This window comes from Pteropus alecto, unplaced genomic scaffold, assembly GCF_000325575.1.
Source record: "Pteropus alecto unplaced genomic scaffold, ASM32557v1 scaffold45, whole genome shotgun sequence".
Lineage (NCBI taxonomy): Eukaryota > Metazoa > Chordata > Mammalia > Chiroptera > Pteropodidae > Pteropus > Pteropus alecto.
This window is the reverse complement of record NW_006442491.1, coordinates 17501851-17517271: the sequence shown is the minus strand read 5'-3', so window position 1 is coordinate 17517271 and position 15421 is coordinate 17501851. Positions and strand designations below refer to the sequence as shown.

The 15421-nt window shown below is 40.3% G+C and overlaps 1 protein-coding gene across 1 annotated transcript in view; it reads left to right on the top strand.

Annotated features, from left to right (window-relative positions):
• The first annotated feature begins 2891 nt into the window (after window positions 1-2891).
• Window positions 2892-15421, top strand: part of LOC102887116 (signal-regulatory protein beta-1) — a 15718-nt gene continuing 3188 nt past the window's right edge. Inside the window, exons 1-3 of the mRNA XM_006922020.3 lie at window positions 2892-3012; window positions 10986-11342; window positions 14648-14968. Coding sequence (XP_006922082.1) covers window positions 2943-3012; window positions 10986-11342; window positions 14648-14968 — 748 coding nt within the window. The 5' untranslated portion in view covers window positions 2892-2942. The remainder of the gene's footprint in view (window positions 3013-10985; window positions 11343-14647; window positions 14969-15421) is intronic.

The window sequence follows — 15421 nt, the reverse complement described above, 5'->3', positions numbered from 1 at the left end:
TGCCATCCCCACTTCTTTGCTTTCTGCCCTGATGCCTCTGCCATGCCACTAGCTGCGTAGAGCTCACAGCTCTCCCGGGCAGGCTGTTCAGGGAAGTCACTGCAACTTCTCCCCTCCCCATCCTCCTATAAGGAGCTCTGGTGGCTGCGAGAGGCACCCTTAGTTCTAACCAGTGGTAGCTCTTATGCACAGATTCCACTCTCAGATGTGCTGGTGAGCAGCTTGGGTGTTTTTTGTTGAGTTTTAGATGTTCAGCTTATTCTTGTTTCAAGGGGAGAGATCTGGGGACCTCTCTCACTCCATGTTTCTCCAAACTCTCCTATTTTATTTTTTGGGCTTTAAACTGCTTGTTTGACTTATTCGTGTTGATATATGTAGCTCCATTTTATTAATTTTTCATTGCTCCATAGATTTCTATTGTAAGAGAATGCTACAATTTATTGATTCACTCATGATGGATATTGAAGCTTTATCTAATACTTTGCTAGTATGACTTTGAAGCTAACATATCTTTGTTTCTTTGGCACATATAGGAGAGATCCTCCTTTTCCTCTAGAGTAACACAAAGTAGCAGTGTTGATAGCACTTGGGAGCTTCTGTTATCTAAAAAATTATTTTCAATTTTTGAACAAGTTTTGCTCTTTGTATTTATAAATTTGATTTAGCTATATTTCCCAGGAGAGTGTGTTTGTGCGTGTGTGTGTGCGAGCGTGTGTGTGTGTTTGTTATAAGATCTTTTCTTTTTCTTCCGCAAGGATAAATTATCTCGCACTTGATGAACCACACTGCCCCCTTGCCATATATGGAGTTCCTTAAATATGTGGTTCTTTTTATGAGCTTTCTGTTCCATTGAGCTACTTGTCTCTGTCTTTTTGTCAGAACTACCTGGTTTTAATTATGATAGCTTTATAATATGTTTTCATACCTCTTTTGGGAAACTCTTCACCCCTTTCATTGCTTTCAAAACTATGTGCTCCTCTTTGCCCAAATGCACTTTAGAATCACTTTGTCAAGTTCTACAAAAAAATCTTTAGGAATTATTATTTGATTGCATTCAACTTATATATCAATTGGGGCAAATTGATATGTTTCAACACTGAGTTTTCACTCATGTACATGATAATTTTTATATATTTAGGCTTTCTTTTATGACTTTCAATGAACAATTTTACAGGTATTTTCCCCTCATAATTGTCTTATGCATCCCTTATAGAGCCACCTTTAACACTTTCTAGTTTATGCAATTAAAAAAAATTATTATTACTGTTACCAGTGGTTTTTGACTACAGTTTGAGATGGCAATTGAGTTTTGATCATCAATCTTAAAGCCAGCAAGCTCATAAAACTCTTACTAGTGCTAAGAGTATAGACATTCTTCTTATTTGCAACGCTTACAACATTAATTATCTAGAATTGATTCCTATCTTTATCAAAGTTTCCTATGCACACCGTCTGATAGTCAAATAATTCTACAAGTTCTACATATGAAAATTGCAGTCTCCCTAACCTCCCGCCACTTTCCACCCCCTGGAAGTAACCTTCTTCAGCTCTTAACTGATTATTTTAGATTTTGCTGTCATACTTCATATAGCATGCTTATATTTCCACTTCTTGATTTCTCACATGTAGGCTTTATTATTGACTCCCTACAATGGATGGGAGCATAGGTTGGTTACTCCTGACCTCATGACACACATGCCCACTTTCTATTCCACATCACCGTAATCTCATTATATTATAATTTTGGATAACGTAATAGTCAATGTTTATGATATTATGACCTTGAGATTGGCATTTACAGCAGAATCTTGTAACATTCCAGCTTTGTAGGTGTATTTTTGTGTAACCACCCCTGTGATGAAGATGTAAAACAACCCCATGGCCTCAGAAGTCTCCCTGTGCTAGCCCTTTAGAGTGACCCCATCCCCACCATACCTGACCTTTGCAAATGCCAGTCTGATCTCTAGACTATAGTTTCCAGAATGTTATATGAATGGAATCATACAATATGTTATGTTTTGAGAATGACTTTGTTCACTTCGCACAATGTGTCCAGGAAACTTACAAGTTGTTGCACATGTAAATAATTCATTTCTTATTATTGCTTCGAAGAAATTCCATCTGCAAATGCACCACAACTTATTTAACCGTTCACTTATTATTAGACATTTATATTATTTTTGATTTTTTGCTATTACAAAGAAAGATGCACAGGATTTTGTGTGGACATGAGTCTCCATTTCTATGAGATACATGCCTGGAAGTAATTATAAGGCAGGTCCTCTCCTGAAAGAAGTCAGGAAATATTCCTTTTGTGGAATGGAGGCACAAACAAATTCTGAGATCCACACTGCACTATGCATGTAGGCTAAGTTTTACCAGCTCCATCAAAAAAGTGTTTGTAGCGGAGTCATTTCAGGAGCAGGCATGGTTCCATTTCAACACTGAGCAGACCCTGCTGATCCCTAGTCTTTCTTCCATCTGAGTATCTCTTGGTCTCGTGCAGATGAGGCCTAAGCTGGCCACATCCTAGGGTCCTGGGTGTGGGAGTTTAAGACAGAGCCCACAATCACAGACCCTTCCTGGCCTAGGTTCCCAAATGGAGCATCACCATAAAAACCTCAGATGGGGTGAGGGGCCCTGGAGAGAAGAAGCCACAGGTCAGGAGGGAGTATGACTTCCTGTAGGCCTGTCTAAGTCTCTCTGAAATTATAAGATAAACAACTCAACTTTGTAATCACCTTCACTGCCTGATTCTATTTCACAATCTAAAAGCAGGAAATGTCTAGCATCTAGAAGCAAGCTACTGACTCACAGCTATTTCACCCCATCCTAGGCCCTTCCTCTTAAATCATGGGAGGCAGGGCTTCGCTCCCCTCACAGAGCAGAGTCCGGATTTTCCAGCACACATTTGAACAGAGCAGGCTCCTTAGTTGTCCAGGATGCCTGTCTCTGCCCCCTGGACCCACCCTCCTCCTTGCCTGCTGCTGATTCTACTGCTGGGACTCACAGGTGAGCACTCCTTGGAATAAAATCCCCTCTCCATGCCCCTGGACCTTCTCCTGTCCCTCGACTTTTAGGGCCTCATGGTAAACAAGAGTGAGCCATCCAGGGCTGCCACAGAAGAACAATACTGGGTGTTATCTGAAAGCATGAAATCAGGGGTCTGAGTAATTTTCTGTGGATCCAGTGCCTGAACCAGGTTACCAGAGGCACCAAAACAATGATGCTTCAAAGCGTAACAGTGACATTAGTATGTGTATTAACTCATCTAATCCTCACAACATCCCTGTATGATGTGCGACAACTCTTATCCCAGATTTGCAGATGGGGAAACTGAAGCAGAGAGACTAACTTGTCCAATGTCACTTACCTAAGGCAGTGGTTCAGCCACATTCCTTTTAGACCGATCAGTTCTAGAGTTCATTCTTTAACCATGTTATGCTGTTTGGCTTCTCTACAGTGAAGCAAAGAAAAGAAAGTCTTTATTCGTCAGGTCACTCAGAGTCAGCAGAGTTAAAGTTGTGCTGTGTACTCATGAACTTTTGTTAATGATGTGTTGAATAGTTCCTATGTGCCATTGTTTTTACTGAGCATTTAATGTGTATTATACTTTCATTTAATCCTAAAAACAACCTCTATACCAGCATGTTAGACCACACTTTTATATATATTTGTGAATGTATGTATCTATGTGTGAGTATGTGCATTAAGTGGGTGTGAGGAAGTGCGCACACAGGCACACACAGGATTTTTGAAATGTCTTTCCTTATTGTTTCTTCAAATCATTTTCAGTCCACATGAAATGTACATGAACAGATGTTTAGATCTCTGTCTCTCAAATGCCCTCTTTTTTTTCCACTTCTCAAAATTACCACTTACCCTCCCACTAACTTAAGACAAAGTTCTCTCTTCATAAAATGAGTAGAATTGTGTGCATTAATATCCTGTTCCTCATCCATACTGGATAAAGGTGAAGAGGAAAAAAAGGGGGTAAAAGACACAGAGACTCCTTCCTGTATGATCTGTATCTGCAATGCATCCATGTATATATGTAATCATATTTGTATATCTATATCTATGACATCTATATCTATATAAATATCTATACCTATATCCGTATCTGTATCCATATCTGTCTGTATCTGAATCTATATTCATCTAATATTGGTTGAAGATTCAAGGCTTCAGGAAAATAATGAGTAATGACTTTTCAATTTCTTAAACACCCACCATGTGCAGATGCTGTAGGAAATGCCCAGTGCTGTTTACTCATATGACCATTATATCCAAGATAGATCCTCTTTTCATCCTTACCTACATGTAGGAAACCAAACTGGAAGCACAGAGAGGTTCAAGGTCACTCAATGGTAAATGGTAGAGCTATGATTTGAACTCGGTTGTAGACTTCATGGGTTTAACCATTGCTTATCTCAAATGCCTGTGGCCCCACTTGTATCCCATGAGGTTTCTGCTGCTTCTGCAAATGGAGATGGGGGAGGATGGAGTGTGGGGAAGGGTGAGTGTGGGTATCAGGCTGTGTGCTTTTTTTTGCGGTTCTTCTGCTTCCTTAATATGCACAACATACTTTTGCTTTTCACCAAGTCATCTCCATGAGAAATTCAGGTCTGTGGTAATTTTCAAAGAGTCTCAGTGAGCTATTGTGCTGGGCAATTCAAACACTATACAAAAACTTCCTGCATATGTACTACATGGTACAGTAACTGTACCATTACTTTGGGGTGTACTGGTGAATAAAAGAGACAAAGTAGCTGCCCTCGTGAAGCTTATTATCTAGTGGGGGAAATGAGAGTAAACAATAGACATCATATGGTATGTTTAAAAAGTGATAAGTGTAAGAAAAAAATTAAAGTATTGCTGGATAAGAGAATTGGGGGAATTTGTAAGGTACAATGTCTTTTAGACAGGGTAGTCTGGATGGGCATCATTGAGAATGGGAAGTTTGAGCGAAGACAAAAAGAGGGTTGGGAGAGAGCCATGTGGTGAGATGGGGGAAGAGCCTTCCTGAGAGCCTACAGCAAGTGCAAGGGCCCTGAGACTGGAATCGTCCTCTTGTGTTCAGGGATTTAAGCATTTGCTCTGAGTGGAAAGGTTGCCATTGCAAGATTTTGAAGAAAGAAGTGCCATGGACAGACATGAGTTTTAAATTATTCTAGCATTTGGTTGATAATAGACTCGCAGGACAAAGAGAGAGAAGCCAGAGCATTTAAGAGGTCATTGCATTTATGCAAGCAAAAATGTGCCTTGCATCAGGACAAAATCTAGTAGAGAGGGGAAAGATGGAGACTTGAGTCATGAGAAAGTGAAGCCACTGAATTTCCTGATGCATAGGATTTGGGGTGGGAGAACAAGAAGCAAGGTCTTTGGGACCCGAGTACCTGAAAGATTAAAGGTACCACAGCTGTGAAATAGAGGGCCATGGGAAAATTAGGACTTAAGTTTTGTACATGTTAACAGCGAAATATTGATTTCCAACCAAGAAAAATGTGAGTGGACAGTTGAACAAGCAAATCCACAGTTTAGGGGAAAGCCTTCGACCAGAGATGTAAATGAGAATTACAGATACACAGATAGCAGAGTTGTTGCCATTTCCTGTTCCTCTCAACCTTCTGATTCCTCTTCTCTCTTCCCTTATTTTTTCCCTCCAGTATCCCTTCGAGGTTCATTCCTACTGCTTCCCATTTTTGTCTTCTCAGTTCCTCATCTCTAATCATATGCAGACTTAAAACCCAAACCATGGATGTTCTTGGCACCAAAGGACCTGCCCTGTGACAGTGTGTGGCCTCCTTAGGAGGCATGTCTAGTTACAAGTGCGGCTAAATAAAATTTTGCCCCTGCAGTTAAACAGTTGGCTCAATGGTAAACTCATGTCCTTTCGACTCATAACTCATTGTCCAAACATGGTGAACAACCACAATTCTTTTAAAAACCCAAGTTCCTTGTCTGATGTTTCCTTGCTTGTTTCTCATGATTCTATCTTCCCATACCAGTGCAGGCTCTCAAATCTACCAGCATAAGGTTAATCTTTTTATCTTTAGTCATTTAGTCCAATTTAAACCTCTACTTGGCACAATATTCATGTTTTAAAACACATATTTTTGTGTTAAAATATACAAAATGTATAATTTACAATTTTAACCACTTTTAGGGATACAGTCAGTGGAGTCAAGTCCACTCACAAGGTTGTGTAACCATAAGCACTAAACACTGCCAGAACTTTTCAACATCCTCGGCAGAAATTCTATACCCATTAAAAGTAAATCCCCGTTCTTCCTTCCACCCCAGCACCTGGTAACTTCTATTCTACTTTTAGTATCTATGAATTTGACTTTTCTAGGATCTTCAGATAGGTGAACATATTTGTCCATTTCTATCTGTCATTTTTCACTTAGCATATTATTTTCAAGGCCATTCCATGTTATAGGACCTATCAGAATGTCATTGCTTTCTCCGGCTGAGTAATATCTTATAATGTGTATATATACATACCATATTTTCTGTATTTATTCATGCGCCGATGGATATTTGAATTGTTTCTACTACCTCTGGGTATTGTGAACTGCTGCTATGAACATTGATGTACGAGTTGAATCCTTGTCTGAATTTGGGAAAGGTATATACCTCAGAGTCAAATTGTTGGATATATGGTATGATTAAGTATTTAAGAAACCACCATTGTTTTCAACAGTGGCTGCACCGTATTTACATTTCTAGCAGGAATACGCAAGGGTTTCAATTTCTTCACATCTTTGCCAACATTTATTTTCTCTTTTTACTTTTTTTTTGTTTTTGATAATAGTCATCCTAAGGGATGTGAAGAGGTATCTCATTGTGGTTTCCCTAATTACTAGTTAGATCAAGCATCTTTTCATATGCTTACTGACCAGTTGTATATCTTCTGTGGAGAAATGTCTATTCAAGTCCTTTGTCCATCTTTAGTTGAGTGATTAGTTATTTTTGCTGAATTTTAGGAGTTCTTTACATTTTCTGAATATTTATCCCTCATGAGTATATGCTTTGCAAATTTTTTCTCCCATTTTGTGACTTGTCTGATCACTCTCTTGATAGTGTCCTTTGATATACGAAAGTTTTAATTTTTATAAAGCTTAATTTAGATATATATTTTTTCCCTTCGTCACCTGTGTTTTTGGTGTCATGTCCAAGAAATCATTGTTAAATCCAAAGTCATGAAAAATTGCACCTATAGTTCTTTCTAAGAATTTTACAGTTTTAGCACTAGTATTTAGGTCTTTGATCCATAATGAATTTATTTTTGTATGTGATGTAAGGTTAGGGTGCAAAACCTTTTTCTTTTTCATGTGCCTACCTCACATTTTGCATTAAAAGACTGTCTTTTCTGATAAATACCATGTGATTTCAGTTATATGTGGAATCTAATGAACAAAAAGAACAAACTAATCAAAAACAGACTCACAAATATAGGCAACAATTTGGTGATAGACAGAGAGCTGGGGGCTAGGAGGATAGGGTGAAGAGTTAATGACGTAAAATTAGTAGTTGATAGTTGGTCAGAGGGATGGAGAGCAAGGAATAGGGAATGCAGTTAGCATTAATAGATTGGCTAGGTTGAATACGATAGGAGAGAAGGAGCAATTATGGGGATCATTTTATAAACTTTATAAATGTCTAATCAATGTACTGTATACTTGAAACTAATAAAATAAAAATTAAAAAAAAAAAAGGACTGGTTTCGCCCATGGAATGTTCTTAGCTCCCTTGTTGAAAATCATTTGACCATATATGTGAAGGTTTATTTCCAGGCCCTCTATTCTAGTGCATTGGTCTGTATATCTGTTTTAATGCTAGTATCACACTCTGATTACTGTAGCTTTTAGTACATTTTTAGATCAGAGAGTGTGAATCTCCCAACTATATTTTTTTCAAGATCATTTCATTATTTGGGTCCCCTCGAGATTTCACATGAACTTTAAAATAGGCTTTCCCGTTTCTATAAAAATACAATTGGGATTTTGATTTGGATTTTATTTCGTGTGTCAATTGCTTTAGGTACAATTGACATCTTTACAATATTAACTCTTTCAGTCCATGATCGGGAGATGTTTTTCCATTTACGTCTGTTTAAATTTCTTTCAACAATGTTTCATACATTTCAGTGCACAAGTCTTTCATCTCAATGGCTAAATTAACTCCTAAGTATTTTACATTATCTGATGTTATTTTAAAGAAAATTGTTCGCTTCATTTTCCTTTCGGATTGTTTGGTACCAGTGTATAGAAATGTAGCTGAGTTCTGTGTGTTGATTTGTAAGCCACAAGATTGTGGAAATTATTTCTTAGTTCTAACAGTTGTATGTGTTTGCATGCATGCTTGTGTGTGGCATCTTGTGATTTGCTACATATAAAATCATCATGGGTGCACAGACTTAGTTTTATTGATTTCTTTCAAATTAAATGTCTTTTATTTACTTTTCCTGTCTAAATGCTTTGTCTAGGAATTGCATTACTGAAAGTTGAGTATTAGGGGCAAAAGTGGACATCCCTGTCTTGTTCGTGATCTCAGGGGAAAAGCCTTTAGACTTTCATCATCAAATATGATAGTAGGGACGGGTTTTACACATATGATTTTATCATTTTGTGTTTGTTTCCATCTATTCCTATTTTCTTGATCATTTTTTGTCATGAAAAATGCTGAGTTTCACTGTCAGATGCTTTTTCTGCATCAAATGAGATTATCATGTTATTTTTTCCCCTTCATTCTATTAATGCAGTACATTATATTGTTTGATTTTCATATGTTGAATCATCCTTGCGTTCCAGGAATATAGCCCAGGTGGTCGTGGAGTATATTTGTTTCAATAAGTTGTTGAATTCAGTTTGTTACTGTTTTTTGAGGTTTACTGAAACCGTATTTATAAAAGATTTTGGTTTGTAGTTCTCTTCTAGTTCTTCATTCTGACATTGTCATCAGGATAACGCTGACGTGAGAATGAGTCTCAGAATGACTCTGAATAAGTTAAGAAGTCTTCTTTTGTCTTGAATTTAAAAAAAAAATTGAAGAGAATTAGTGCTAGCTCTTCTTTAAATTTTTGGTAGACTATACCCGTATAGCCACGTGGTCTTGGGCTTTTCTCTGTTGGGAGGTTTTTGATTATTGATTTAATCTCCTTGTTATTTATAGGTCTATTCAGATTTTCTATTTCTTTATGATTCAGTTAAATACTTCTAGAAATTTGTTTCTTTTATGTAGGTTATCCAATTTATTAGTGTACAATTATTCATACTACCTTTTCTAAACCTTTTTATTTCTGTAAAATTGTTAAGATTGCCCTTCTTTCTGATTTTACTTATTTGGATTCTCTCACTTTTTTTCTTAGTCAATCTAGCTAAAGGTTTTTCAATTGTATTGATCTTTAGTCAATCTAGCTAAAGGTTTTTCAATTGTATCGATCTTTTGTTGATTTCTTTTTTGTTTTTCTTTTTATATTTTGTCTCTGCAACAATCTTTATTATTTTCTTCCTTCAGATACCTTAGGTTTTAAGTTTCTTTTACTCTTCTATTTCTAATTTCATAAAGTAGATAGTAAAGTTATCGATTATGACTTTTTCTCTTTTTAAATGTATGTATCTGCAACTATAGATTTGCCTCGAGCACTGCTTTTGCTGCATGATTAGTTTTTGTATGTTGTGTTTTCATTCTCATTTGCCTCAAAGTATTCTCTAATTTTTCCTGTGATTTTTTTTTTGACCTCTTGATTTTTTGAGAGTGTGGTTTGATTTCTTTTTTTGGTTAATAATTAATTTTCCTTCTGTGACTGCTTTCCAGCTTTATTTTGCAAACCATTTCAGCAGTGCAATACTTGAATAGTTTTTTTTCAGATTCTAATAAGTTGCCTTGTCATTCACATTGTGTGACAATGCCACATACATAGGTGTTTTTATTTATGGCCACTGGTTTCCGTAACAGTCAGAAGAGACTTGTATTGTAGACAGAACAATGTCCCCTCCTCTTAAAGAGGTACATGTCTTAAGACCCAGAACTTGTGAATATATAACTTTATATGAAAATAAGATTTAGGAGAAATGATTTTGTTAAGACTCTTGATATTGAAAGGTTATCTTAGATTATCAGGTGGACACAGTACAATCACGAGAGTCATTATTAGAAAAGTCCAATTTAGAGAAGGGCAAGTGACAACAAAAGCAAGAGTTTGGAGAGAGAAGAAGATGGAAACCATGAGAAAAGATAGGTGGGCAGCCTCTAGAATTTGGAAAGGCAAGGAAGAGAGTCTCCAAAAGCTGGGCTGATACTTTGAATTTATCCAAGTAACACAAATTTGGACTTCTGACCTCCAGACAATATATAAGATAATTTTCTGCTGTCTTAAGCCATTAAGATTTTGGCACTTTCTTAAAGCAGCATCAAGAAACAATATAACATGATCTGACAATCCCAGAAACTTGAAGCAATATTTAACTTCTTGTTTACACTACATATTTCTTGTGTATTGTGAGCTCTTTACAAAACGGTCATACCAGCCTCTTGGAGCAGACCCCATCATGACATGTGGATCTCTGTGGAAAAGGAAAGTTGGCCATATTCATCAGATCTTCTCATAACCCAGTTACCTAAAGAAACCTCATGGTTCCACCAAAAGCAACTTTCAGAAGTGCATCTTTCCATGAAGCCAGAAAGTGAACAGACAGATATATTTGAGGGAAAGTCACACTTCCAGAGAGGGCTCAGCCCTCACAACCACATGCTACCAAATCATTTAACCACTCTGCACCTCAGTTTTCTCATCTGTAACAAGGTCTCACTTACAGACTGATTGTGAGGATTACTCATGATGACACATGCAGTGTGTTGAGCTCAAGGCCTGTTCTTGGTTCAGCTCAGTCAATGGGCTGTTGTTGATAGATAGCTGAAGAAACTTAGAGGATCAACAAAGGATGGAAAACTAACTTCTGTGTGTTACCCTCCAGGAGAGGCTGCTGAGAAGGAGCTGCAGGTGATTCAGCCTGACAAGTCGGTGTCAGTCGCAGCTGGAGAGACGGCCACTCTGAACTGTACCCTGACCTCGTTACACCCCATTGGACCCACACAGTGGTTCAGGGGGACTGGACCAGGTGGGGAGTTAATCTACAGTTACGGAGGAGGTCACTTTCCCCGAATAACAAATACTGCAGACACCACAAAGAGAAACACCATGGACTATTCCATCCGCATCAGTAACATCACCCCAGCAGACACCGGGACCTACTACTGTGTGAAGTTCCGGAAAGGAGACACTGACGCCGTGCCGTTTAGGTCTGGACCGGGCACTCAGCTTGTTGTGAGTGGTGAGTACAGAGTGAGTCCTTCGTCCCTGGTGTGTGACAAGTCAATAAGAACACCATTCCTTCTCTGAGCAGCAACTAAGAATCAAGGGCACAGTGGATGCTTACGGTCATGATCTGGTTCACAGTCTGATTTCATCCCTTCTACAGATCAGGGGTGTTGATGCCTGAAGAAGTCGTGCTGTTTGCTCAGGCCCCAAAGCTGATAAATGGTGGGAAAAGTTAGGAGCTCCCGTCTGTCTGGCTCCCCAGCCCTTCCCTTTTGTAGTCCTGTTCAGCCTTTTGGTTCTAGGGATGAGGGAGCTGAGAGTCTGAGTTACTTGCCTGTCACAAAGATAGACCTCACTCATGTCTCCAAGGAGTGCTCCCATCAATGTGGCCGAGCTTCTCTTACTGATACTTGCTGAGCACCCACTGTGGGCCAGGTTCTGCTCTGGGTGCTGTGGCAGCAGCAGTGAACAAAGCTGCCAAAGATTCTTCTCCCATGAAGCTTTGTTCTGTTCTGTCTAGTGAGAAGAAACACATTCAGGGCAGGAAAAGGGAAAAGTGTTTCTCTATTTCAACTTCAGAAACATCAAACTGAAAAGAAATTCCTAAGAGGCACAGACTCACTGTTTACTCTGACAGCCCTGGTGGGAGGAGGTGCCCAGAGGTTGCATGTTCTCTGGGGTTCTGTCTGGGAAAACCTCCTCTGGTTTAGGGACCAACTCACACAGTCACTGAAGTATCTAAGAATGGCTGGGTTGTCTCAGACTATTCCTCACTGAGGGAAGAGGTTCCTTATGTTGGCCCATTGAGGCAGCAACGATGCTTCTTTAGGGTTTTCTGCCAGAGGCCCAAGATTCTGAGTCCTGGAATGTTAGCACACGAAAAATTTTAGATCATCCAGTCTGTATCTACATGTACAGATGGAGCCTGAAGCCGAAAGATGACAGGGCTTTGCCCACAGTCACATGGCTGGAAAGTGAGGGGATTGTTCCAGAAATCAATCTGATTCTAGGCTCGTTTTTTCTTGCCTGGGCTTTGGACTCTCTCCCTGTGGAAAAGCCTGGCACATAGTACGTGCAGAATAAAAGCCCGTTACATAGAATCGTTTAACAGTAAGCCAGACTTATCTTTTTATTGGTTTCCTTTAGGTTCAGATAACCCTCACATTAGACTTTGAGGGTCTAGATGATTGGGAACCTGTTTCAACCTTCAGCCGTATCACCCAAAACCATATCAGCACCTAGAGCTGCTCATTGTTCAATAGCTGCATACACTCCAGTGGATGGACATTGCATCGCTCATTGACAGCTTTCTGTTGATGAATATGTTGTTCCTAACCTCAGGCTATTAAAACAGTGATGCAGAAGATAAACTTTTCCATGTGTCACTCTACTCATGAGGGAGATGCCACTGAAAGTGACATTGCTAGGTCAGAGGCTATGTGCAGTGTAATTTGTGTGGATATTGCCAAATTTCTCTCCTACATGTGGTAGCAATCGCGTTTCCTCATAACCCCTGGACATAGCCCGGGAAGGTGTCTAGATATTAAGTTTGCTGATATTACCAAAGTTCTCAATGCAGCATTCTTTTCCTAGGCAATCACGGCTAGTAAGTGACTCCATCACCACTCAGATCGGCTGCCTCCTGATCAAGTGTTCATCTTCTTCCCCAAAGCACCTGTCCAGATGATTCCCTGGATGAGAAAGCAGGGGGTGGCAGGGACAGGGAGTAGCAGTATGAGAGATGCTGCATCTTTCTCATGGAATTTACTCTTATAACCATTGCTGTGAGGGCAGCTGTTGCTCATTTTTACAGATGAGGACTCTAAGGTTCGTTCATATAGGGGACCTTACCAGCCAACCTGTATGGGAGCCAAGACTCAACCATAAGCATTTACTCTTGCCGTTTACAAAAACAGATGAACCTAGAATGTATTATGCTAAGTGAAATGAGTTCGACAGAGAAAGTCAAATAACATAAGGTTTCAATTATATGTGGAATCTAAAAAAACAAAACAAACAAGGAAATAAAACAAACAAACCAAAAAAACCAGACTCAGAAACAGATCAAACTGACGGTTGCCAGAGAGGAGAGGTGTTCAGTAATGAGTGAAAAAGGTGAAGGAGAATAACAGGTACAAACCTCTCGTTATAAATAAAGAAGCCACGGGGATGTAGTGCACAGCACAGGGAATGTGGTCGGTAATATCGTAATAACTTACACCATGACAGATGGTTACGAGACTTACTGTAGTGATCATATTGTACAGTATATAAATGTCTAATCACTATGTTGTACCCTAAACTAATAGAATACGGGATGCCAAATACACTTTAATTAAAAAATCTTTAAACATTCAGTAGCTTTCCCCTGCCCCCGCTGTTATGATGATTTTCCTTCACTGAGCAGCCTGCAGGAGCACCCTGGGGACAGTGGCCTGAATAGAGCAGAGAGGAGCCACTGCAACCCCCGCAACACCATGCATGCCAGTTCCTGACTCCACAGGCTGAGGATGAGAAGAGGGAGCATTTCCCAGAGGCTGCCAGAGGCCCCTCATGAGCAAGCGTTCATATTCTAGATTCAGCTGACAGGAGCCCACAACTTCTGGTTATTGCTACCAGGTCCCCAAACCTGGGCGCTCGGAAATGAATCTCCCTATCATTCCTTGAAAGCAGGAATCTCATAGAGAAAAGGGTAGGGCGGTGGTCAGTGCTGGGCCCATGAACGTGGGGCACTTGCCCTGTTCATGGACATGAACATTTCCCGTGCTTGCCCTCGGTTTCTTCACCTGCAGACATCGGGTGAGCACATCAATCTTTAGAATGGTTTGAGGATACAGTGAGCCTGGTGAGAGAACAGACCCTCAGTGAGCGGAGTTGCTGTCATCTCAACACTGTGTGGTCTTGGCAAGTCTCAGTTTCCCTCCGGTCCTTAGTTGTTCCATGTGTGAAGTGGTGATAATCACGCTACTGTTCAGGGGTCTGTGAGGCATTGGAGACCAGTGAGGAAGTGTTAATAGGAAGAGAGACTAATCAATAATTTTGTTCCTATGGCCAGTTATGTGGGAATCGCCTATAAAGAAAGTAGACTAGACTTTGAACTTAGGACTAAAATTCTCTGTCTGCCCTGCCCCTCACTTAGAGATCATCTCTGGTGACCTGTGTGTCCTCCTCTATAAGATAGGATGATGATACCAGGCTCCACGCATTATTAGAGGGATTAAAAAATAATACATGAGAAGGTCCTTAACAGTGTTGCATGCTTATCCTTAGTGGTGATCATCACAAACATGTTTATTGCTTATTATGCTCCTTTTGTAGCCAAACCCTCTCCCCCCGTGGTATCGGGCCCCACAATGAGGGCGCAGCCTGGGCAGACAGTGAGCTTCACCTGCAAATCCCACGGCTTCTCCCCCAGAAACATCATCCTGAAATGGTTCAAAGATGGAAATGAGCTCCCAGCCTCCCAGACCACCGTGGACCCAGAGGGAGACAGCGCTTCCTACAGCCTCTCCAGCACAGCCAAGGTGTCGTTGGTCCCGGGGGATGTTCGCTCCCAAGTCATCTGCCAGGTGGACCATGTCACCCTGCAGGGGGGCCCTCCTCTTCGTGGGACTGCCAACCTGTCTGAGACCATCCGAGGTAGATGCCCCTCACAACCAGGCCCAGCCCATACCTGGCCCCCGCCCTCCAGGCCTGCTCCTCCCCCTGCTCTTTGCTCCAGGCCTGGAATTGCCTAGAATCTATTTCCTGACACTCCTTTCCATCATCGGGTACCTGAATGTGCTGTCACTCACTACTGTTTAATGGCAGCTGCCAAGTGAACGCCTACCATTCTGTAGGTAGTTTCATTTACTTTACAATAGCCACTCCAATTATCGAGCACCTACTGTAAGCGAAGCCCCTGTGTTCTTGGTCATTTCATTTATTTTGCTACAGTTAGTATGTTCCCACTGCATGCCAGGGGCTGTGTTTGTTGATTTTGTCACATTACCCTAATAGAAGCTACTGGTTCTTGAGCACCTACTGTGTGCAGGGCACTGTGCTTAGTGATTTTATTCCTATGCAAAGAGCACTCTCAGTGTCCGAGGGGCT